Genomic DNA, 27376 nt, shown 5'->3' on the forward strand with positions numbered 1-27376 from the left:
GGCTAAAGTTTTCTTAACCGTCCAACTGTTTCTAACATTGTGGCCCGCCAGCTGGACCGGTCAGATTTATTTTTGGAAGAGAACATCTACACGATCAGAACCACCTTATGGATGAGTTGGATATTGCGCCTGCCAGTCACGCACACACGTCGTGTTGGCAGGTGCATTAGCAGCTTGTATAGGCATGTGAGCAGAGCAAAGCTGAAATGTAAAATATTAAGTACGGAACAAAGGGCTCTCAACGGAACAGTCCGGCCATAGCTTGAATGCCATACACGTGAGATGTCGGCAGTCATGTATAAATGATAAGGCTCACCTTTTATATACCGTACAATCACCACATTATTGAGATAATTTTAAAATTAAACTTGACAAATAATTAAAAATTAAGCTTACCCTTTAAAGAAATAAACAGACTTATATGTCTATTGCTATTGTCTGCCAAATTTTTAATTTTTTTTTTTTTTACTGATGATGTTACGTAGAGCCGGCACACAACAACTCGTCTTGCCTGATTCAACTCGTCTGACTCATTCGAACCTGAACCCAATAAGTAAGTTAGTCCGAACTGAGTAAGCTTCACCCAATCCAAATTCAAACCAAGTCGAGTTCGAGTTAACTTCTTCTTCTTCTTTTTCTTTTTTTCTTTTTCTTTTTATTTTTTTAATTTTTAATTTTTTTTTATTTTTTACACACATGCACGCACACCATAGTGGAATTTCACCACCTACGGGTACTCAAACCCTTGACCCGGTGTTGAATCTCCTGAGAGTCTACCACCTGAGTAAGAGTAAGGACCCGAGTTCGAGTTAACCTGACCCGACTCAATTTGGTCAGACTCGACTCGATTTGAAACCAAGTCGAGTCAGATTCAAGTATATATATAATAAAAAAAAAAATCTAACTTTTAAGTATTTCTAACATTATACGCGGCACCCCAACTCCTACCCAATCCCAAACCATCTCTCTGCCTCTCATCTTCCTCCTCTTCCAAGCCGGGCAACCACCCACCACCATCACCACCCTCCTCTCTATCTCTTCTCCACTCCCTCCCCTCCTCTTCCAAGCCCGGCAGCCACCCACCACTATCACCACCCTCCTCTCTCTCTCTCTCTCTCTCTCTCTCTCTCTCTCTCTCTCTCTCTCTCTCTCTCTCTCTCTCTCCTCTTCTAAGCAGCCACCCACCACCCTCCTCTCTCTCTTCTCTACTCCCTCCCTCCCTCATCTCTCAATCTGAATCAGTGCCAACTCGAACCGACTCGGTACTTTTAACCGGGTCAGACTCAATCTAGATTAGTCTAGGCTAGACCCGGATTCGGATCGGTTTAGCCATGCTGGACTCGATACCAAGTCGAGTTGAGTCAAGTTCAGGTCAGGCTTATTTCAAAACTGGATCGAGTCCGGTCAGCCCTAACTCAGTCTAACTCGACTCGATGCCCAGCTCTAGATGTTACCCTTGCTTTTGTCATTTTGTGGTGGTTTTAAGTCACGTAACATGTCAATACCCGTGTAAGCATTTGATACAACATATCAATTCTTTTGTCAGATTTATTTATTTATTTATTTGCAAGGGAACGTATCAATCCAGCATAAGCATTTGACATAAGATGGGTAGAAATGTAAAATCAGCATTGGTAGAAATGGATTCCCAAATCCCAATTTGTTTTGCACTATGAATTTGCATGGAAAATGCTTTCCTTTTCGATTCCAGTGTTTCTGTTAGAGCTTAAAGTGGGGCAGGTTGGGTCGGGTTGGTGCTCAATTCTAGCCCAACCCAAGGTTCTTATACCTCAACCCTAACCCAACCCGACTCAACCTAGGATGGGAATTCTCAACCTAAGGCCGATCCAAGCAGGGAGTTGGGTTGGCAGGGTAGATACAGGCTAATATTTTCATTATTACATTAGTTTATTATATTTGAATACATGTCTTATTTTTTGTACCTATGATTTTATATATATATATATATATATATATATTTATTTGTTTATTTATTGTAAAAAACTTCATTTTTTTTTCTAAACAAACAAATTAAAATATAGGACAATTGCTCCTTTAAAAGTCGTGTTGTTGTGTAGCACACAATCTATTTGGGGGAGAGAAATCCAGCATATCTTGTTAGCTTGAGTCATCAGAAATGATGTGGACCAATGAGACCTGATGGCACTGGAATTTCCAGTGCCTTCAGCATAGACATCTGCACTCAATTATAATTAGGTTCGGGTTGGGTCGGGCAACCTGAGACTTCAACCCGAGCCCGACCCAAGTTTCATCGGGTTGATGTTTATATGGCCCAAGCCCGAGACCGAACCCGATACATCCTGCCCGAGCTTAACCCAATGTCGGGTTGGTCACAGGTCAGTCAGGTTGAACCCGCCCAACTTTCAGCCCCTCTTTATGTTCCCATTTAAAAAGGCAACTCTACCTACACAAAGGAAAAGTGTAAGAATGACAACTCCTTGCCATTCAAAACACCAGATGAGAGGGTGAGAGTCATCTCTTCTTAGGAATACTTAAGATAAGGAAATCAATGTCCTCATCTTTTTCTTTTTCTTTTCTTTTTTCAAATTTCTCAAAGAAAACTATCATATCAAAGGAATTCATTTTCTTTTCTATTCTTGACCACTGTTTTCTCTATAAACAAACAGAAATAGTTCTCTTTATAAACAAACAGAAATAAGCAAAAAACGGTGAGGTTATTTATACAGCAAGCTACCCAGTACATGATAAACATTTCAACTTTTGTACAATGAAAATGAAAATAAATTGATAATATTTCAACCTTTGTATAATGAAAATGAGAACAGATGAAAGCTGCACAAAACAGGAAGTTCTTTTAGTACTATCAGCCATGCTTCTCGTTGTCGTCATCAGATACATCGTCCTCATCAAACTCCAAGCCAGCAATACTCATCCGACCAACATTCACTGAAACATCAATCAAACTGAATTAGAAAAAAAAAAAAACACGTCTAACAATAAAATCCCATGTTAAATGCAGCCATCAGAAATTTAATATCCATCTCTCCAAAGCCTAATTCTCCGAATCAAACTGTTTTATGTTCTTGTACCCTCATTTAAAAAATCAACCACATACGCCCAGAAAACCCTCAGCTCAATCAAGATTTAATTTGATCGTTAGGGCCCTCATCATGTCCAAGCAAATGTCTTAAAACCCATATCAGAGTAGACCCTGGCCTGTTTCTGTAGACACTTTGCTCCGGACTGGTCCAACCACTGGTCTAACCATTCCAATCCATAACAGGAAGTGGATTGCCTGGTGGACACTTTGCTCCGGACTGGTCCAACCACTGGTCTAACCATTCCAATCCATAACAGGAAGTGGATTGCCTGGTGACCCTCCACCAGAGATGGAAGCAGATTGCATGGTGTGCCACACACCACCATCCTCGTGGTGCGTTGATGTCACCAAGTTCTGTGGGTCCACCATGATTATTGTGTTATATCCATACCATTCATCCATTTTGCAAGATCATTTTAGGGCAAGGGCCCAAAAATGACGCAGATCAAAAGCTCAAGTGGACCACACCACTGAAAGCAGTGAGGTTTGAACACCTACCATTGAAAACTTCTTGGGGGCCACATAACTTTTGGAACAAGCTGATATTTGTGTTTTCCCCTCATCCAGGTCTGTGTGACCTTATGAACAAGTTGGATGGCAAATAAACATCATGGTGGGCCATAGAAGGTTTCAACAGCTGGCACCATTGTCCCCATTGCTTTTGTGGTGAGGTCCACTTGAGCTTTGGAACTTCCTCATTTTTTTGGCCCATGCCCTAAAATGATCTCACAAAATGGATGGAGACGGTGTGGATATAAAACTTACATCATGGTGGGGTCCACAGAGCTTGGTGACGACAACACACCACGCAATCATCCGCTTCCCACCAAGGATATCCCTGGTGGCAGCCATGTATCTATGAAGTGTTCATCCAGTACAACCTAGAAACTGTCATCAACAATACAGGCCTTGATTTGTGCACTTTAGTCATGGATTGGAACCATCCACTTTGCAGACCACCTATTGCATGAAACACGAAACAATAAACCAATTGGAATTCCGTACTATCAAATCCACCAGTCATTGTTGGACGTTCAAGAAAAGATTAAAGCAATGGTCCGGATTTACTACATTTTACCATGTCCTATCCAAAAGGGCAGATCCATCAGTTGGTTACTTCAGCTTGACCAACTTATTCGCCTGTCACTTAATTAGCATTTTTATCATGAATGATACCACAGTCACATTGGATCCAACCTTTAAATACCATTCCATAAATAATAAATGTTTTACCACAAGAGGAATGCTAATATGCAGCTTCTCACCAGACATGTAGCAAACATGTGTGGTGACAGCAATCCTTGATATGGCGGACCATCATATAGATGGACCACAAACTGAAAGGAAAGGGGATTGGACTGTGGTAGCTATCTGAACAGTGGTCTGCAAAAGGATCGGTCAGAGGAACAATGCACATTCAACTAGTAAAACTCACAATGACTAGATGGTAGGAGTTTCCAATCACTATAATATTTGCCTATAGCCCATCCTCTTTGTGGCCCACCAGATCAACAGTTCCAATCACCACATGTACCATGAGGAAGGTGCCCCATAGAACTACAACCAGGGCTACATATTAAGAGTCCTCTTTTCAACAATTACGAAACACAGTAAGCATACAGTTTGCAAAAGCTTTTTCATATAAACTGAAATTGAATGTTATTGACTATGTGCTTACCAATGGCATCCAGTCCAACTAGATTTGGCATGAATTGTTTGATATGTTCTTCTGCTGCTTTTTCAGACTTCAGTGTCTCACATTCAAAAGAAACTGAAATCTTGTGCTTCCCATACTTCTTCTCAACCATACCAACAACATCATTCTCCCAACTGCACCAATGCCACATGCAAAAACATATTTTTATTAATATTAGCATGGTATTAGAACCTTAGATTCCATGTTTTTTATCAACCATACCAACAACATCATTGTCACAACTGCACCAATGTAACATGTATAACAAAAATTTATTAGTTTTAGCAAGATACTAGAATTTTCTTCAATGATAGCAGAACATCTCCGAATTCACCCATGGATATACAACTAAACACAAGTGATTTAGTACAGCAATAGACAATGGTTCTAGGAAATGTTCAGAACAGAGAACTGACAATAATACAAACGCCGCATTCTCTGAAGATTGAGGAACAAGAAGAGATCTAAAAAGAGAGATTTATCCAAGAGAAAATATAAACATACTTGGACATGACAATTTATACTCTAAAAAAAAAAAAGTATATGGGTCTTGATGCTTTTGTCCTAGATACTTAATACAGGACGGATGGCCTAGCCTTGAATGATGCAATGAGATCATCAATGGATTAACTAGAACAATTTAAAACACAAAATAATGCTAATCAATCACAAGCTTAATGAATTCAATTATTTAATTATGCTCAGATTCAAGACTAAATCACAATCCGTCAATAAGATCTTATAAAACATTATTAGATAGGACCTATGGAAGATAGGACTTCAATCTAGTATAGGAATTGATCTAAATAATCTAAAAGGGAATCTCTTGGTTTCTGAAATGATTTAGAACTAGGGTTTTGGGATTTGGGGATTTTTGGAAAAATTGAAGTTTTTGCAAAATTAGGATTACTGTTTACGAGGGTTTAGAAGTGGGGTTTTTAGGGTGAGGGTTTGAATAGAGGAATCAAAGGATGAAAGAGAGGGGAAGGCTGACCGTACAGACAGTTGTACAAGTCTGTTTGCACGGTTGTATGGCTAGGTGGGTACGGCCTGGTATGGTTGTACGGTCAGGTGAGGTGGGTTAGATGGGAGCTTGGGATGGGTTAGGTTGCAGGTGTATGGGTTAGGAGAAGAAGAACGAGGATGGATGTGTGGATCGTTTGTTTGGGGGGGGGGGGGGGCGCGGGGGGTGCTGCGCTTATTACTTAGAATTTGAAAAGGTTTTTTGGCTTTTTGATATTTTTCAAATGTTTTTTCCTTTTTTGATTTTTTCCGTTGTTTTTTATTTTGTGAGTTTTCTAAATTTTTTTGGATTTTTAAAATTGTTGGTCCCCGAGTAGGATGACACTTCAAACTAGGGGCTACCTTGATTCGACTCAGGGTGCTGATGTCTATTTATATGGGCGTTTTTTTTTTTTTTTTCTAAGCTTGCATTATTTAGACGTTTGGCCGATCGATTCAACCATCATGGGGATTGTGAACCAATTGGTGCCCTATGCTCCCTCCCCTAGGGAGGCAATGCCCAGTGGGTGGCTCTAATTTGTCATGTCCAACCATCATGATGAAGTGGGGGTTGGGCTCTGACTCTGTGTCAGACATGGTGGCATTTTCTTGATCTCCAAGGTCATGGTGCTCCTCGGGCTGCTGCAATTATGGTGGGACCGTGATGGAGATCCAATCAAGATTGGCCAACCCATGCCCCTTTCCCACATGTTCCTTTGGCAGTTCTGTGACGGTGATTGTGGTTCGGTGGGATTAGATTCGAGTTTCCATCCGGATGGATGAATCCGGCGCTAGTGAAGTTGATTGCCGTGAGGGAACGAGGAAGGCCCATCTCCTGGCCTCACCATCCCCTAGGTTCCAGCTCCTTTGGCTCGTCTTCCAGGGAGAATCATATTCCAATCCTGTTTTGCCTATCTTTTCTTGCACCTCAATTACTTTGGTGGCATCCTGGTGTTCGAGTCGGTAGTTTAAGATTTGATGCTCGGCTAGAGTGAAGATGTAGTTTGATCAGAGGGGACATACCGTAGGTACATGATTTACTGCTTCGAACTAAAAACTCTGGTATGAGCCATCTCTCTCTAGACGCTATGCGTCAATAACTGGGATGTTAAGCTCCCCTGGATGAACTGCTTCGATAGGAAAGAGTTGTTTAGAGTCAACTAAGATGGAGAGCACTTTATCCCTGAGGACATACTTGACTCTCTAGTAGAGAGTCAAAGATATGACCCCAACCTTGTGTAGCCAGGGCCGACTGAGGAGAAGATTAAATGATGAAGGGATGTCTAAGACCTAAAAAGTAATGGTGGATGTGTTTGGACCAATTTGCAATTCGATATTAATCTCTCCCTAGGCTTGTCTCCGAGAGTTGTCGAATGCTCTAATATTCACGTTGCTCGGCCTAAACATGGACGGTCCAGTCCTAGATACGTGGTAGTCCGAAGTGGGCATACATTCAGGCTCAAATCGTTGTCAATAAGTACAAGTGGGATATTGTAATCTTTGTGACAAACGGTTATGTTCAACGGTTGCCCATGGTTGTGGCCTTCTGGTGGCAGCTCGTCATCTGAAAAGGTAATGGCTCGCGAAGCGAGCTGCCTGATCATGTGTGCAACCATTTCGAGTGGTGCTTCCTGAGAGATGTGCGTCGTTCAGAGTTTTAACGAACATTCTTGGCGGGTTTGTGACATGCAAAGGAGTTTCCAAACGGATATTTGGGCAGGGATGGTTTTGAGCTGGGTCGCTACATCATATGCATTTTTTGGCTTGGAAGTCAATCCTGCCAAAGGTCAACTAGATCTCCTCTGGGCATATCTCTTTGGAAGCATTGCCCATTTGGATTCATGTTGCCCACTTTTGAGCACTCTAAATAGTGTCACGAGATTGTTTTGTTGTTGAAGACTGGCATTGCCCTTCCTTGAAGAACCAAAGGAGGTTACTATAGTAGAGGCGGTGATGGATAAGAGATAGGGGCCAGGTGATCCGACTGGGGTGTCAAGCTTGCCCTCAGGAGTACGAGAGGCTGTGTGAGCAGATATTCTCACCGCTTTGACACATATTCTCACCGCTTCTGCCATCTATGACCACATCACAAACCTTTTTGTGCACGGAGCACCTCATTCAAAAGATATTGTGCCGCTACAGATCTATCTCCTCATTTGGTGTATGCAACAACTTCCTTACGAATATAGTAATGGCATGTGAATTACCACTATCGCATGGTGGCCTGCCATTCATCACCGGCGTCACACCGTGAACATGATGATCGGGAGCTTCATCGCCAATTTCATGTTGCTCATCATTACAAACATGGGTTTATCATAAAGCTCTTGTCAAATGATTGATTGCCGCCTGCAGCCCTTGTATGGCTCGCCGATTGTCCCACTGAAAAGCTTCAAATGCTGCTACTGTCATAGGATTGTTCCCTGGAGCACCATCCATAGGATTGTTGCTTGAACCATTGTTAAATGCAATCAAACCGAGGAAAAAGCCTTGCTTTAATACCAACTGACACAAGGAAGAGCATGATGAGGTGATGAGAAAGAGCATCGTCTTTCTCAAGTAATCAAAACCTTGAATCCACAAGAAAAAAAGAGATAAAACTCTAATAATTTTATTCAAATAATGTGTAATTCTCTATTAACTTAACTCTCAATTATGCCATTAATAAATAAAAATAAACTAAAATCTATAATTACCAAAAATAGTAAAATTTTAACCTTAATAAAAGTCCTAATTCTACTAAAACTCTTCTAAAGCCTAATTTCTAAAAATAAAAAATTCAAATAAACTTTTGCTAGAAGAGCCCTAGCATAATTACAACTAATTTCTTAAAAGATGGAAATCTAAAACTCCAAAAATAAGGAAATACTACAAAATTTGGAATTATTAAAAATAGTAAACTTTTCCTAAAACCCTATTTTTGAGCTGGAACCACGCATTCTCGCGAAACAGATAGAAATGACCCACTATGTGGGTCGGTTCGCCCCGGATGGCCTGTTCCACTCAAAATTCATACTTCGTGCGTCCCATAACGATATCTAGATCAAAAGTTATGGCCGATTTATGATTTGCACTTTGAACAGCAATTTCTCCCTAGCCGGATTGCATCTCTTCGATCTGGACATGCTTGGGGCCCAATTACATCATGCCCTAAGTAGGACTGGGCCCGGATCTGACCTACTACTTGCACTTGCGTCTAGGCTTCTTGTGGTATAGTCATGCTAAGAGCGCATCTGTGCGACGTCCTACATCACAGAAGCTTCAAAGTTGATCTATTGTCTACCTTAAACATGATCTTGGATATTTAGGGATATCTAATAAGCCTTGTCTACGCAATGAATTCAAACCACCATCATCTTCCATTGAATATCTACTTGTACTATGCTACAGTAATGGACCACAACCTAGTGTCATTTTTCGGACACCTCCCTTCAAACCGTCAAATCATAGCATTTCTCTATCTACTCCTCTATGTTCAAGTTTCCTTTAAGTTACGAGAAGAGATCCTTCAAAGTGACCTCCTAATGGAAATAGGTTGGGAAACCTCTCATTCAACTTATGCTCATTTTCTCCTCCAAGCGCATGTTGTAACTGCAATTCTACATGGTGCCACCAGTTTCATCTTACCAAGCTGCATCTTCAATTCATTGTACATAGCATATCATTTTGAAATAATCTTCCAGAGATCATAACTAATTATGGGAAGCATTTCTCTATATACTCCTCCACATTCAGGTTTCCTTTTAAGTTATGAGAAGAGATCCTTCAAAGTGACCTCCTAATGGAAATAGGTTAAGAAACCTCTCATTCAACTTACACTCATTTTATCCTCCAAGCGATGTTGTAACTGCAATTCTACATGGTGCCACCAATTTCCCTCAATTTCGTCTTGCCAAGCTGCATCTTCAATTCATTGTACATAGCATATCATTTTGAAATAATCTTCCAGAGATCATAGCTAATTATGGGAAGCATTTCTCTATATACTCCTCCACATTCAGGTTTCCTTTAAGTTATGAGAAGAGATCCTTCAAAGTGACCTCCTAATGGAAATAGGTTAGGAAACCTCTCATTCAACTTACACTCATTTTCTCCTCCAAGCGCACGTTGTAACTGCAATTCTACATGGTGCCACCAATTTCCCTCAATTTCGTCTTACCAAGCTGCATCTTCAATTCATTGTACATAGCATATCATTTTGAAATAATCTTCTAGAGATCATAGCTAATTATGGGAAGCATCAGGATCTAGCTTCCCAAAGAAGTCCAGGATCTTCAAACATACATGTTTTGATCCATCTATAATTCACTCAATATAACCATGCTCAGGATAGGCTGATATGGCTTCACGCCTTGTGGTCATTGCCATGGATGACGTAGGGGCAAATACAAGGTGTACCATTGCGGTAACGGTAGGCGTAACGGTCCCTACCGTTACCGATACGGATACAGCCCGTATCGATTGATACAAGGTTGTAACGGTCGATACAGTGCCTGTAACGGTTAAATTTATTTTTTTGCTCCAAAAATTCTGAAAAAATATTCAAAAAATCCAAAAAAATTATGATTATTCCAAATATGCATTCATTTATAAATTTGAACATGTTTATAGTAGTGTAACAGTCCAGTCTTTTGTGAAAATGTTGTATTGGGTTGTCTGATGAATTTATGAATTTGACAACCTAGTATTGGCTAGAGATCTTTTATATTTAATTATATAACTATATAATATTAATATGAATTATTTAGAATGAATCTAATACCAAAATATCTCATATTTGTAAGTATTGGTGTATTACATACCTTTTGACTTGTGTACATTTTATTTCAAAATACAATCTAGGGACTTTTATATCCAATTATGTAATTCATATATCTAACAAATTAATATCATTTTTCCCAATAAATTTTAAGAAAAAATTCGAAATTATATTCAAGTAAATAGTGTTGTCAATTTAGAGCTGATTTGGTGGACCATTTGACGCCCCAAATCAACATTAAATTCATGCAATCTATTGGCACTTGTCTCATGAATGGATTGGTGGATATCTATTGAACAGTGAAGAATGAAAAATATCAAATGATCCTATTTCAGAAAAACAAGTGTTTGCAAATTAACAGTGAAAATCATTTAAACAATTTAATTTTGGGATTGTGACTTGGCAACAACAGTGCCATAATTTAATTTATTAATTTTTAATTAATGTATGCCTCGTGGACAATTTTTGGGGCATGTACATGGGGCCCACCATGATTTATGTATTGTACTATTGTATATCAATGATGTCCATCTATTTTATCAACTCATTTTAGGGCATGGTCCAAAAATGAGGTAGATCCAGATCTCAGGTGGACCACTAGTGGGTGACGCCTTGAAATTGGGGTCTACCTTTATGTAATGTATATCCGCTCCGTCAATCTATTTTGCCAACTCATTTTAAGGCATGATCCAAAAAATCGGGCAGATTTAAACCTCAGGCAGACCACTAGTGAATGATGCCCTGAACATAGGAGCCACCTTGATGCATTTGTTGTATATCCATGTTGTCCATCCTTTTTGCCAACTCAATTTAGGGCATGGGCCAAAAAATGAGGCAAATCCAAATCTTTGGTGGACCACACAGTAGGGATTGAATTCCCACAATTAAAACTTATATTATTATTATTATTATTATTATTATTATTATTATTATTTGTTATTATTTTTTTATAAGTTACGACTTGTGTTTTCCCTTGATCCAGGTCCATGCAACCTATCAACAGTTTCGATGGTAAATAAACATTACAGTGGGCCATAAAAAGTTTTTAACAGTGGGCATTCAATCCTACCGTGTGGTCCACTTGAGATTTGGATCTACTTCATTTTAGGGACCATGCCTTGAAACGATCAGGAAAAAGAGATGAGTAGCATGGATATACAACACATAAATCAAGGTGGGCCGCATGCACTAAAACAGTGCAAGTGCACTAAGGGGCATGCGTTGCGGACTACTTAACAAAATAAAATGCGTGGCCGTTTTATAGCCATGCCCCCCGTTCATTTTTTTCGAGACGGAGAGAGAGGGAGAGAAATGAGAGGGAAAAAGAAAAATAAAAGAGAGAGAGAGAGAGAGAGAGAGAGAGAGAGAGAGAGAGAGAGAGAGAGAGAGAAAACAAGAGGCAACTAGAGAGAGAGGGTGGCGAGGGAGCCGCACCAAAGGAGAAAGAAGAAGAACAAGAAGCAGGAAGAGGAGCTGCAGCAGCGCCATGAGGAGCTACAGCAGTGTCGCAGAAGAAGAAGAGGAAGAGGAAGAGGACGAAGAAGAATTAGGTTCAAATTTATTTATTTTTTTCGTTTTTTCTTTTTTCTTTTCCTATTTTCTTTTAGGGTACCCATAACAATTGTTACAGGCCTGTAATGGCCATTTCGGTTCATTTTTTCTGGACCTCCCTGTTTCAGCCCCATATCGTGTAACAGTAACCGCCGTTACCGTTATGTATCAGCCGTTACGGTCAATACGTAACCAATTTATGACACCTTGGGCAGATATCTAGGACCATAACTGTACCCGTTACCATGTATTAGTTATTCACTGCCCACCATGTTAAATCTGGGTTGTCTAGAAAGGAGACTACCCATTTCCACATGTTTTTGCACCATGACATTCTTTAAACATTCCGTTGAATGTTTGACGAATTCTCGTTGGATCCTCAACAGCTTGCATCTACACCATTGCCTTTAACTACTCACTATGATCCAAACCACGTTAGGAACAAAGATGCCAAAAGTGTGTGGGCGTCAAAATTTTGTAACAATTTAGTATGGAGTATGGGATGGAAGCGGACAAGATTCTTTTTGTTCTTTTTTTTTTTTCTCTCGTTTTTTTTGAACGGCAACAATAATATATATCTTAGCTAGTCAGTGGTACGAAATCAAAAAGAAAATAGAAAACCCAATGGATGATGAGAAATCAGCCCTTAGGGGAGCGGGTCATCCTAAGATCACCCACTAACAATTCCACTATTTCCTCCGTGTTACACACCTTGAACAGGGGAACCCCAAATGCCCAAAATATCATTCATCCTTTTACACTATTAAGTATTGAACTTGATTATTCCATCTCGTCGTTTTCCTCTTTCCACTGTGTCCAGAGGATAGCTAGGAGGCACAGCTGCCGTAGGGAACAGATTCATGGACTGGTACTTGGCAGAAGTTTGGAGCTAATTTAGGTTGAAAAGGGATGGGAACTTGGACTTTTTGGAAGGGTTATGGGCTGAAATTAGGGGCAGGTTCTTGGCGACTTTCAGACTATTTGGAGGCTGATTTTGGCAGATTGTAAGCTGGACCAGGCTGTGTTGAGGCTCAGATGTATGATCCAAGTGTTTTACAGCCAGATGTATGATCCATCTCTCTCTCTCTCTCTCTCTCTCTCTCTCTCTCTCTCTCTCTCTCTGCAAACATCTCTAAGTGTGACTTCTTTCTATATTTATTGAAACATCACAAATTCACAATATGGACCACAAGTACTCTATCCATGATATGGACCACAATTTGGATGGTCCAGATTGCTCTAATGTACTGCCACGTGTGATGGGGATGAGTCACCACCATTTTAAATGGGTGTTGAACTAGCATAGAAGAAAAACTTTTTTTTTTTTTTTTTAAAAAGAAGATTTCATGTAACATACACTACCCGCCATGCACTACACTATGCTACATGTTGCGTACGCTACATTCTGTAGCTTAGCTAGAGTTGTACATGAGCCGAACCGAGTCGATCTTGGCCCGGCTCGGCCAGCAGGCTGCCCTAGCTCAAACTCGGCTCGGCTCGATCTCAAGCCTAACTAGCCAGCTCGGCTCAGTCAGCAGCTAGGGCCAGCTCGAGCTGAGTTCGAGTTTGAGCCTACGAGCTAAGTTCGAGTTTAGGTTTTTAGGGTTTTTAATATATATATAATTTATTTAAATATATAAATATTTTGTAAACATTTATATTAAGTGAACCCGATCCAAGTCAAGTCGATTCGAACCGAGTCAAGTTCAGAGCCGAGCCAAGTTGAGTCAAGCTCGGTCTAGCTTGGACTCAGCTCAAAATTTTTTCAAGCTCAAAAAAATCAGCTCGACTCGCCTCAAACCCAATTTCGAGTTGAGTCGATTCGAGCGTTTCTGAGTCGAGTCGAGCCAGTTAATCGAGCTAACTCGGTTCGTGTACAGCTTTACCCGTAGCTTATGCTACCAGGGAGCTATGATACATTGCATTTTAGCTGCACTACATTATGTAGCATACACTACAAGCTACGCTATGAGCGCTACTGAAAACACTAACGGTTCGTACAAATCCCCAATACTTGACGAGGTTTGTATATAAACCCAGAAAACATATTCCATTGGACTTTTGGGCCCCACAGTCCAGCTATTTCTTGTATTTTATCCATCTGTTTGGACTTGTGCACCCTACAGTCCACTTGGACCACTAAAAATTTCATCTGATTGATCTTGTGGAATCCACAAATCAATAGGATGGCTTTCCCTTCAATCGAAGGGCATAATAGGTCCAAAATTGGACCTTTTCAGCATAATAGGTCCAATTTTGGACCTTTTTTTCTTTTTTCTTTTCTTTTTTGTTGGTAATCTGGTGGTCCTATATCAAAGAGGGTGTAACAAGATCTAGCCTAGGTTGGGATGCTTTCCCTCTTATTTGTTGGATCTCACTAGTTTTTAATAGAAAAGTTGTTAACACATCATTCATAAAAAATAAAAATAAAAAAAATAAAAAAAATAAAAATTGTATGCAGATATTGCTGGAATATTTCCACTTTGCACGAATAATGGAAATGAATAATAATCAGCTAAAGCTTGATGATGAGGACATCAGACCCTTCAAAGTTTATTAAAGATGAAGGCGGCCGACGAATACATCTTTATGGTTCGATGATGGTTCATTGCACAAATAATGATGATTTTGAAGACCTGGTTAATGGCACAAATAAGGATGATTCTAAAGGCCTTATACATGTCCTTGGATTAATTGAAAGCCCCACATTAGGAGGACACATTAGGAGGACACACGTGTAGGATGAGTTAGAAGATTGATCTGTTATACGGGATTTTTTTTATTTTTTTATTTTTTTTAGAAAGCTTTATTTTTATTTTGATTTTGATTTTGTTATAGGGGTAATTTAGTCATTTTCTTTTAAATCCGAATTTTATAAATAAGGTGTTTTCTACTATAAACCTAATAATGTTTTTTTAATGAAAGCTTGGCGCCTCCTTTCCCCTTTCTCTCTGTGGTAAGTTCTTCTCTTCCCCTAATCTCTTCCCTTCTTCTAAATTCTATTTCTAGCCCTCCAACCTTCTTCTTCTCTTTTTATGCCTAGTACTTTTTTTTTGTTGCTATTGACCCTGAAAATCTGAGAATTGATCCCAACCCTCTCTCAGATTTTCCAGCCGTCCCTATTCTAGAAATCCTTTGATTTCCTGGACTAGAGAAGCTACATTGATTGTTGGATTAAAACCATGTAAGATCAGGAGGTCCCATCCTTCACCGGATCCAATCCACGCATGATTTAAATATGGTACAGCAGGATTGTGATGATGGTCCACAACCATTGCATGTTCCTTTTATTATTATCGTTACTATGATGTGTAATGTAAATACTTCAATTGATTTGCTTAGTTTATTTCGCTAAATAATTTTTGTGCTCACACATGCATTCTAGTTTACACCGTCTTGCATCAAATTTGGTATTAAAGCTTTATGTTTTGCATGGTTTTTGTTAGATTGAGTTATCTGAACTTAGGATCATCTATTTTCTCATATGGGATTGTCTAGATAATTCCAGATCTACATGCCACAGAAATTGCTAACCAGATTCTAGATCTACATGTCACAAAAATTGCTAACTTGATTCCAGATCTACATGCCACAAAAATTGCTAACCTGATTTTTCAAATTCACAATCCTGTGAGATATTAGTCTGAATTTCCAGATTTGTGTTTTTATTCTAGTTAAATCTGAAAATCTGCAGCATTCATACGTCGTATAGAAGTAGGATCATACATCCATATTGAGGTCTGTTCAAACCTTGAGTCGAACTTAGGAAAATTGAGTTCGAGTTTTTGGTGTATGCCCACTAGAAGTGGTAAGGGTTTTAGCCAACACCCATCATGAGCAACGAGCAATTAAGCGAGCACCTCACTCAATTACTCCAAAAGATAACTGCCATAGAGACATCCAACAAAAATATCGAACGAAAACTGACTGCCACCGAAGCTAAACTTGAGCGATTAAAGGCATCCTAAAGGGAAAACCCCACTGTTGGGGGAGATGTGCAGTCACAGGCAGGTGGTGTTGGTGAGGAGCCAGCCCTTACACAAACCCCCACCAATGGCGGGTAAGTGGGTAGAGAACGGGCATATCAGGACTGCTTTGATCCTGACGAGAGGGCCATGAAGATTGTCAGGATTGATGCCCCGAGCTTTGATGGTTGCTTTGACCCCAAGGCATTCCTTGATTGGTTAGCTGACATGGATCACTATTTTGAGTGGCATGAGATGTCAGAGAACCAACAAGTGCGGTTTGCCAAAATGAAGCTTGTGGGGCAAACAAAGATGTACTGGACTAATGAAGAGCATAGGATTGAACGGGTGGGAGGAGCTCCCGTTACCCAATGGGGCGAGATGAAAACTATGCTGAGAGAGAAGTACTTCCCTCTCTCTTATCGCCAGAAGCTCCTGGAACAATGGCAATCTTTACGCCAAGGATCCATGCCTGTCACGGAATACATTACAAAATTTGAGGAATTAATGATGCAGCGTGACATTAAAGAAGACACTCCAGTAATGCTCATGCGTTTCAAGACGAGCCTTCGATCGGATCTTCAGCGTGAGCTTTGGGCTTGTCCCGTGATAGATTTAGACGATATGGACCAAGTGGTGTAGGAATTAGAGCAGTATCTAAAGACTCCTATCACAAGACGGTTCAATTCCCGAGACTCTAATGTTAGGACTAGTTCTCAGGGAACTAGACCCAACATTAGTAATCAACTTAGGGCACAGGCGAATGTTCCCCCTAGGCCTAGGGATGACAAGGGAAAAGGCATCCTTAGTGCTGGTCCAGGTAGAGGACAGAATGTGCGATGCTACGAATGTGGGAACATTGGCCATTTTGCAACTCGGTGTCCCATTCAGAGCAAAACAAAAGCCTTCGTCATAGGCGATTCCTAGGATAGCGAGTATGATCAGGGCAACTCTTAAGTTGAATAATATCATCCCGTAGGATCATTGAGTGATGAGGATAAGGTGGGTGATGCTACCACACTAGCAGTTGTCATGTGTGCTAGCCTAGACTAAAAGCAGTGTTGACTGGCGTCATAACACTATCTTTAACATGATCGCCAAGTGTTGCGAGAAAAATTGTAAGGTGATAGTGAACAGTGAGAGTTGCCAGAATGTAATTTCCACTAGCACCTTAGGCCGTCTAAAGTTAGAAGCCACCCCTCATCCTGACCCGTACAAAGTCTCACGGGTAGACAAGACTTCCCTTCCTGTCACCCATCAATGTCTTATGCCCATCAAGTTCGGGTCTTATAAGGAATCCCTGTGGTGTGATGTGTTGCCCATGGATGTAGGTCACATCATCCTAGGCAGATCGTGGCTATTCGATGATGACGTCACGATATACGATCGTTCTAATGCATGTACCTTCATGAATAACGGCAAGAAGATAAAAATTAATCCTATGCCACCACAAAACACTGCACAGAAGAAAGGTGAGAAGGCTAGTGAGCTTAAAGAAGTGAGGAAATCCACACCCAAGTCTCTCCACATCATCACAGCTAAAGAGTTTGAAAGAGAGACTGAGGAGGATTCGACGGTGTATGCCTTAGTGGTTAGAGGGGCTACAGCAGAAGTACCAGTAGAGTTACCCCACGAGGTAGCCCCGGTCTAAGAGTACAGAGATGTATTCCCTGAGAATTTGCCAGATGAGTTGCCACCCATGAGGGACATCCAGCATGCTATTGATCTTGTCCCTGGGTTGACTCTACCAAACCTTCCTCAGTATAGGATGAACCCTGCAAAGCATGCAGAGTTAAAGAAGCAGGTAGATGAGCTCCTGCAAAAGGGTTTCATACAGGAGAGCATGAGCCCGTGTGCCATACCTGCTTTACTGACACCTAAGAAAGACGACACTTGGCGCATGTGTGTGGACAGTAAAGCCATCAACAAAATCACAGTCAAGAGTGGGTATCACCAAATTCGTATATGCCCCAGTGATAAATGGAAAACAGCCTTCAAGACGAAGGATGGGCTATATTAGTGGTTGGTCATGCCTTTTAGCTTAACTAACGCACCTAGCACTTTCATGCAGATGATGACCCAGTTCTTGAGACCGTTCATGGGAAAATTCCTAGTGGTGTACTTCAACGATATCCTAATCTATAGCACCACTAGAGAATCTCACCTTGAACATTTGAAGTTGGTCATTAGCGTCCTTAGGGCGGAGAAATTATACGCTAACCTTAAAAAATGTTCATTCATGTCCAGTCAAGTTGTGTTCTTAGGGTTTATAGTATCAGCAGAAGGGATGCGTGCAAACCCAAAGAAAGTCAAGGCCATAGTTGATTGGCCTGAACCGAGGAACATCCATGAAGTGCGGAGCTTCCATGGCTTAGCCACATTTTATCATCGGTTCATTAGGAGTTTTAGCACGATTATGGTTCCCATTACAGTGTATGAAGAAGGGAGAATTCGTGTGGTCGAAAGCCGCAGTTAAGGCTTTCAAAGAAATTAAGTGCAAGATGGTCAAAGCTCCCGTTATGCTCCTTCCCGACTTTTCTAAAGTCTTTGAAGTTGCGTGTGATGCGTCTGGTATTGGTATTGGAGGAGTCCCAAGTCAAGAGGGTCATCCTGTTGCCTATTTCAGTAAGAAACTAAATGAGGCAAAACAAAAATGCTCTACTTATGATAAGGAATTCTATGCGGTAGTGTAGTCTTTGAGACATTGGCACTACTACCTCCTACCGCAAGAATGTCTTATTCTCTGATCATGAGGCCTTAAGTTATCTTCGCTCCCAGAAGAAACTTAACCCAAGGCATGCTAAGTGGGTTGTGTTCCTTCAAAAGTATTCGTTTGTCATAAAAAACAAGGTCGGAGTAGAGAATAAACCAGCCGATGCCCTTAGCCGTAAAGTAGCGTTGCTCAATTCTTTGAGTGCTGGAGTTGTCAGCTTTGAGCAACTGAGAGATGAGTACCTCACATGTCTAGATTTTGAGGGTACCTATATGTCACTCTCGAGTGATCAACAAAGTGTGGGGGATTTCGTGTTGAGAGATGGATTCCTTTTTAAAGGAAATCGTTTATGTATTCCCCGTACATCCCTTCATAAATTCCTCGTTCAGGAGCTTCATTCGAGAGGGATAGCGGGCCACTTTGGCCGCGATAAGATTATTGCCCTCGTAGAGGATCGTTTCTACTGGCTAAGTATCAAGTGAGATTTCGCCAAAATTTTAGGGCAGTGTAGAACATGTCAAATGGTGAAGTAGCAAAAGAAAATTTCTAGATTATATACGCCGTTACCTGTGCCACATGCTCCGTGGTAAGACATTAGCATGGATTTCGTGCTTGGGCTTCCCAAGACGATTAAAAAGCACAATTCCATTTTTGTCGTTGTGAACCGCTTCTCTAAGCTGGTGCATTTCATCCCATGTTCTAAAACCTTAGATGCGTCTAATATTGCTAAGGTCTTTTTCGATGGTGTGGTCCGTCTCCACGGTTTACCAAAGACCATAGTGTCTGACCGTGATGTCAGATTTACCAGCTATTTTTGAAAGACACTATGGCACATGATGAGAACAAGTTTGTAGTTTTCTACAGCATACCACCCCAAAATTAATGGCCAAACCGAGGTGGTTAATCGTAACCTTGGAAACCTGTTATGATGCTTAGTGGGTGAACATGTGAAAACTTGGGATTTTATTCTACCTATAGTCGAGTTCGCCTACAACAGTCCAATCAATAGATCTACAGGGTTGAGTCCATTTGAAATTGTTAGAGAGTACAAACCTTGGATGCCCATTGACTCGTTACCCATGTCAGTTACCCAAAGATCTTCTGAGTTAGCTGATGCATTTGCACGACACATTCATGACTTGCATGCACATGTTAGACAACGATTAAATGTGAGTAATGATAATTATAAATGTTCAGCTGACCAACATCATAGGTGGACAAAATTTAATGAAGGGGATTATGTAATGATTAGGATTAGACCAGAGCGGCTTCTTCCGGGTTCCTCTAAGAAATTACAAGCTCGCAATATGTTCACTCCCCAAGTATAGGGTTGTGATGTAGTAATAAACTCGGTGAGACCGAGGTCGAATCCACAAGGACCGAAAATTGCACGTGATCTGGAACTAACTAGATCTAGAACTAGCAAAAGATGTAATCTAAATCAAATAAAATTTAAGGAATAATTATGGGGTAATTATCGAAAACTTAAATTATTCAGGGAATAAGAAACTAGGGATTCAGAGGATCCACTTGTAGAGATCAAGGAGATCTTTATGCCTGCTTCAAAAATCATGGAACTTAAACTGAACTTCCTCTGATATAATTTTCAAAGAGATGAAAGGTATATGAATTAGAATGGATTCCATCACCAAACCATGCCCAGGAGACAAAGTAAACAACAGAATTAAACTAATTACCAACCAACCAACAATGTATGAAGATCAGGAAGGGTACTGTCATCCTACCATGCCCATGGAACAATGATGAACAACAGGGCTTCCTGACTTCATAACATAAAAAGGGGAAAGAAATACTCAAAGCCATTGCAAACCCATTGTAATTTCAGTCACAACGGACCATTAAAGACTAAGAAAAATATTCCTTTAATAATCAACTAAAAATCACATTCAGCTTATGAATTTTAAATTACAGGCACAAAATATAATCTCCCATCTCGCTACAGGCTTCACCTCTTAACCCTAGCTAAGAGGTTTAGCCACACATGAATGGGCTGAACAAAGCAAATGAAAAAATAAAAATAAAAAGAGAGAGAAAAGAACAAGAAGGAAAGAAGAAAAAAACCAGCCTCACATCCAGCACTCCCTTCCAGCCACGTCTCTGCCTCCCCAGATGCTTTCCTCTCCTCTTTTCCTCCCTTCTCAAGCCTTCCTCTCTCCTTTTATCAGTCTTGCAAACAGAGGCTGGAGCTCGTTTTTTCCACGGTGGAGTGTGCAAGTACTATTTACGCACGGCAGCGTGCGCAGCAACAGAAAATGCAAAAAGGACTTGCGTTTCGATCGAGATTGCTGGGCTATTCTTCCAAATATCTCAAAAAAGACGTCATGGACAGGATTATGGCCACATTTTCAACATATTGGATGGTCTGGATCATGCATCCGACCACCACCATGGTCGCACAATGGCCCGAGAAAGCAGGGCGGCGTCCGGTTTTCACGGACGTTGCAACAGAGCATTCGCTGATGCTTTGTGTGGCCTAGGATCAGTCGTCAGTCCATAAATCCATTCCGACCATTGGATTGGTCTCGCAAAACCGGTCGGAGTTGGTGTTCTTCGGGTCACATTTAGTGTGGCCCATCAAGAATATCGTTCTACCGACCAAACTGCGTTGGATCAAGACTCTTTTGAGTATGTGTGCATGGGGTTGGAGAAACTCCTTTTGTACGGTCGGTTCGACCTTCTGGAACGAATGGACGCTCCGGATTGGCCACGTGATCGAAGGTGGTGGCCCACTAAATATCAGCCGCAACCCCCTGTTTCTTTCGCAGGAAAGAAATCGAATTGGAGAGGGAGAGCTCGGTCAGCGTCCGTTTTGACTGCGGTATCGGTCTGGTGTAACGCAAGTGAGAATGCTCTGTGTGCACGCCAGTCACATAAAGTGCGTCCCTTGATGTTTCTACAAAATCCACACCGACCATCTGCTTACCCATCTCATTTTAAGCGTTGACCCCAAACTTGAAGCAGATCCAAACATCAGGTGGGCCTTAATTGTTGATGTGTGAGCTGATATGTCCGTTGGGCCACTTCTACAATGATCTGAGAGCTGAAATTTGATATGTACCGTTAATTTATGGCCCTTAGGCCATGCATGCAGTTTTGAGCCAATCAGATGGCGGGAACTATGTGATCTTGCATTCTTCATCAATTTCGGGCCTCTTTAACGTGAATGACTTGATTTTCTCGGATCCCTGGCATGTAAATTCTTCAGTCTTGGTTCTCTGGAGTGTGTCCCTTGCTCTGGTGTCTTCAGAATGTTAATTCCATGCTTTTAGCATCCCGATCCAGTCCCAGCTCGCAATTCCACCTTGCAACAGAAATATGATTAAAATGGGCTATTAAATGGTATCATGTTCATAAATCTAGGCAACAACTGGGTCTGATATGCAATATTTAACCCTCAACACAATACTGGACCATTTAAAGTATTGTGTAAAATTGGGTCTAATGAGTACAAGGTAGACCTTTTACTTGAAATGGGAATAAATCCAACGATCAATGTGAAAGATCTAGTCCTCTGTCCTAACCCTTCCATTGTTTCTTCTTCCGACCCTCGGCCACTTTCCGACTTTACTTCTCAACCCACTCCACCCCTTCCACCATCAATTGACAGTAAGGAAGAGATTGAAGGGATAGTGCATGAGAAGATTGTTTCCACACGAGATGGGGGCTTCCAAAGGTACCTTATCAAATGAAAGAACAAACCACCATCCGATTCCACGTGGCTTACAAAAGTGGAACTACAACGGATTGATCCGGACCTTCTCGAGACGCACAAAAGTTTTAACTCGTCGGAGTCAAGTTCTTCTTACCCGAGGGGAGTTGATGAGGACATCAAACCCTTCAAAATTTATCAAAGGTGAAAGCAGCCGATGAAGACATCTTTATGGCTCAATGATGGTTCATGGCACAACCAAGGATGATTTTGAAGATCTGGTTAATAGCACAAATAAGGATGACTTTGAAGGCCTTACACATGTCCTTGGATTAATTGAAGGCCCCACATTAGGAGGACACACGTGTAGGATGAGTTAGAAGACCGATCTATTATGCGGGATTTTTTTTATTTTTTAGTTTTTTTAGAAAGCTTTGTTGTTTTTTTTTTCCCTTTTGTTATAGGGGTAATTTAGTCATTTTCTTTTAAATCCGAATTTTATAAATAGGATACTTTCTACTATAAACCTAATAATGTTTTTTTAATGAAAGCTTGGTGCCTCCTTTCCTCTTTCTCTTTGTAGTAAGTTCTTCTCTTTCCCTAATATCTTCTCTTCTTCTAAATTCTATTTCTAGCCCTCCAACCTTCTTCTCTTTCTATGCCTAGTACTTTTTTTTTTTTGCTATTGACCCTGAAAATCTGAGAATTGATCCCAACCCTCTTTCAGATTTTCCAGCCGTTCCTATTCCAGAAATCCTTTGATTTCCAGGACTAGAGAAGCTGCATTGATTGATGGATTGAAACCATGTAAGATCTGGAGGTCCCATCCCTAGCTGGATCCAATCCACGCATGATTTGAATACAGTACAGCAGGATTGTGACGATGGTCTACAACCATTGCATGTTTCTTTTATTATTATCATTACTATGATGTGGAATGTGAATATTTCAATTAATTTACTTAGTTTATTTCGCTGGATAATTTTTGTAGTCACACATGCATTCTACTTTAGACCGTCCTGCATCACTTGATGCTCAGAAGATTCAACTACAAATGTCTACAAGTCAGAGTTTTAATGTGTAGAAGATTCACAGAAAGCCCACTGTATTTTCATTATCAGAGCTTTTTAGTCGCACATGAATTAATTAAAAATATTTGAATTGTAGATATAACAAACAATCTTATGACTACGAAAGCACAACATAAGAAGCATTCTACTTCATTAATATTTATGATGTTGTACATAATCAAGTTCCTTTTTTTTTTTTCTGTTCCTTCTTGAATTTGAAACAGAAAAATGAAGCATGGTATTCTAGACTAAAATTGATATATTGCTCACTGGAAGATCGATTACCCATGGGCATGATCAATACTGTGGAACCGAGCAGCATCTTGCCCTCTACACTCCACCACCACTACTCGCTCTCTCTTGCTCTGTTATAGACCATGTCAGTTATTTCAGTTAAGCAATAAAACAGAACCCCAACAACAATAAAATGCACTAGTTGAACAGGTCTTACAGAATAGTCAAAGAATGTGAGCTTAATCAACCGGTAGTCCTCACCTCTGCTGCACTCCCTCTCACACGATAATTCTTTAACAACAGGAAAAAAAAAAAAAAAAAAAAAAAACGAAGAAGAAGAAGAAGAAGAATCAATATGCCTAAAACTGAGCAACAGAAAAAAATTTAAATTAGAAACAAGGAGAAAGAAAGACCTAATGCAAGTAGTATTATGGCTATCATGATACTAAAGTATTGTTTACTTTCTATGTAAGAAAGACATGGATGCATCTGATAGTACTTAGACATGAGATGTGAAAATTACTAATCCTGGATAACCAGAGAAGTCGGCATATCCATGCAGTTGTATGATAACATTAAACCAGCATTACACATTTTCTCCTAAAAGAATATGATAATATCTAGAAAACTTGAAATACGTTGGAAATATAACAATAGACCATAAAAAGTTCCCAAAAACTAAAAGAAAACATTTTTTTAGAAAGCGACTGAAATTTTATTAAAGGAGAGATGAAGAAAACCATGAGGGGGAATCAGGAAGTCATCACAAGTGACTCTATTGCCACTCCCTCCTTTGCAAAAGGTTCAGTTACCTCATTCACATCCCCTTTAAACATTAGAGAATACAGCTCTTCCCATTGCAGGTAAGGCTCTTATTCAGGCACAATGAAATCCAATTTCCATGGCCATTGTTCAAGCAAGGAGGCCCATTTGATGACATTACGTGAGTCTCCTTCAACTATCAAACTTCCATTATAACTTATAAGAGGACAAAACATGTAGGCAACCCTTGACAGAGTGACATGCCTTATACCTCATTAGAGCCTATCGCACCATTCGGATCAGAAAAAGCAACTGCTTATTGTTTCTCAGGATGACACCCATGCCCATTCGGCCAGGATTACTGAGCCAACACCCATCATAATTAAGCTTCAAATAACTGTCTAGAGGAGACTCCAAACAGATTTTAGCCCTTTGCCTGATTCCTCCACCCCCAATCAAGGACTCAATCCCAAAGGAAATAGGTTCTAGAAACACCTGGTACTCTGGCTTCACCAGTATGATTCTCTTTTTGGTAATTTCTCTCAATGCTAATTTACCGTTGAATATCCTTTATGTTCCTTTCCCTTCAAAGACCCCGCATGATGATGAATGGCAATAGTTCCAATGTTTAGAGTATCAGTATCATTACATGTATCGATGACCAGGGATATGGAAACATGTATCGATATCGCCGATATTATCCCCGATACTTGTAAAAATATCATTGTCTGAGGGAAATATTAGGGAAGCATTGGAAGGCAGGTGGAATTTTAGTGAAACTTTAGTAGATGCTAAAGGACACATGTTTACATGTATAGGAATCAAAATATTGCAAAAAATGGCTATATATAATAATTTTTTGTTTATAGGGGGGGTCTAACCATGTGTTATCAAAAAAATCAGCATGTAATAAATGTATAGAATTTGTAGCCAATCAATAGATCAGCTAGCACTCATTAATTTATTAAATTTCCACATTAATCAACAGTGGAAAACACATTTTCCAATAGAAAAATTAAATTTCACCAATTTAAATGTTACTTTTTTGCCACAAATCCATGTTAATGCAAGAGTATCATGCATAGACATGTCATGCTAACATTTGTAAAGAACATGAAGTTTCCATGGATTTTTCATAACTTTTGAGTTCCGGCCTATCTTCGTTTCGAGTTGAGATTTCTCCTCAAATCCAAACTTTAATTCAATAAAAACCAAGAGTGATAGAAATCATCCAAGGAAAAAAATCAAAAAAAAGAAAAATCCAAAAAATGGATTTTTTTTAGGGGCGGGGGTTTTGAAAATTTTCCCAATTCTATGTCAATTTTCGCCTACTTACAAATGTTTCCCTAGTATCAAGGAAGATTTAAATATCGGTATTACATCGGCCGATATGGGCAGCATGAGACGAAATGCGATATGGGGGCGAATTGACTCGACACAAAAAATAAGAACATGTATTGACCTGATAGGGTCCATATCAGTCGAGCTTAAAACCCAACAATTGGCCCTCCTTTTTCGATTTTCCCCTTTCCTCTCTTATCCTTTCCAATTAGTTTACCTTAAAGAGTGTTCGAAGCCCATTTTCAACCAGATCTGCATACATTTGAAGATCAAAACTTCGTTTTTGGAATCAACTATTCGGATTGAAGCATTCGTACCCGACCTAGGGAAAATACAAAAAAAAAAAAAGAGAGAGAGAGAGAGGGTAACATACCTTTTTTACATTTATTATTGCTGAAATTGAGTCTAAAATATAACATAAACCCAAATTGAAGGAATCATGCTTGATTACTTCTTGATTTGTGGATTTTTGGAAAAAAATTTCCTGTTTATACGGGTAATTTCAGATTATTATTTTTTTTGTTTTTACTTTTTTTTTTCAATCAAATGTTGTAATAATAAATGAATAACCTTTTCATACTAGAGATCTACACATTTCTTCTTGATTTGGGGATTTTTTTTTTTTTCTACAATTTTTCCTATTTATTATGCTGGAAATTTCTAGAATTTTCATATTTCTTTTTTTTTTTTTTAATCAAATGTTGTAGCGATGCATGAATAGCCTTTTAATATTATAAATCTACACATTTCTTCTTGATTATGGGGCTTTTGAAATTTTCTAAAAATTTTAGATTTTTTTTTTATCATTTTTACTTTATCCAATCGAATGTTGTAATGATGGATGAATGGCCTTTTAATGTTATAGATCTACACATTTCTTGTCGATTTGGGTTTTTATATTTTTTTAGTTTTTCCTATTTACACTGGAATTTTCTAAAATTTTCAAATTCATTTATTGTTTTACTTTTTTCCATCAAATGTTGTAATAATGCATTAATATCCTTTTAATACTATAGATCTACACATTTCATGCATTGATTAAATAAATTTTTTAATTTATTTTTGTATTTTCAAGTTAGTTATTGGGCATTTTCTAAAAATTTTATTTTATTCAAAAATAATTTTTGGAAAATGAATCTAATGATTGATCTAGGTAAATGTACATTTGTTTTGAATATAGATCCATCATTTACTAATAGATTTAAATTATTTTTCTATTTTCGATCCATTTTTTGCCATGTTTTAAGCATTTTTCAAATTTTTTATATTTTTTCCCCATAATTTCTTTGAGAGAATGATTAATTAGTTTATAAAATGTATAACATATGATATAAATTCGTATATGTATTTTAACAACATGTGATATCAATTTATGACATACATTAACAATTTATACCTAAAAAAATCAAGATCATAGCTAACAGCAAGTCAACCTAATATATAGTATTCTTATTCTTAACAATGAATGGTTGTCCAGTATGATATTTCTACATAAATTTGAAATGTTGAGATCTTGGAACCAAGTTTTGAT

General features: G+C 39.4%; 1 protein-coding gene across 2 annotated transcripts in view; it reads right to left on the minus strand.

The window, feature by feature from the left end:
- Positions 1–2590: 2590 nt before the first annotated feature.
- LOC131229220 (uncharacterized) overlaps positions 2591–27376 on the minus strand; it is a 33671-nt gene continuing 8885 nt past the window's right edge. Inside the window, exons 2-6 of one of the 2 annotated variants that reach the window (XR_009163217.1) lie at positions 23960–24033; positions 23794–23873; positions 4761–4912; positions 3848–4042; positions 2591–2928 (exon numbers count right to left, since the gene is read on the minus strand). Coding sequence is in view for 1 of the 2 variants with exons in the window: in XM_058225113.1 (XP_058081096.1) it covers positions 2846–2928; positions 4761–4912; positions 23794–23873; positions 23960–24033 (389 nt within the window). In the remaining variant the exon portion in view is untranslated. The remainder of the gene's footprint in view (positions 2929–3847; positions 4043–4760; positions 4913–23793; positions 23874–23959; positions 24034–27376) is intronic. The other variant, XM_058225113.1, reaches the window with a different exon arrangement.

The sequence above is a fragment of the Magnolia sinica genome, chromosome 16 (genome assembly GCF_029962835.1).
Source record: "Magnolia sinica isolate HGM2019 chromosome 16, MsV1, whole genome shotgun sequence".
In the NCBI taxonomy this organism is placed as follows: domain Eukaryota; kingdom Viridiplantae; phylum Streptophyta; class Magnoliopsida; order Magnoliales; family Magnoliaceae; genus Magnolia; species Magnolia sinica.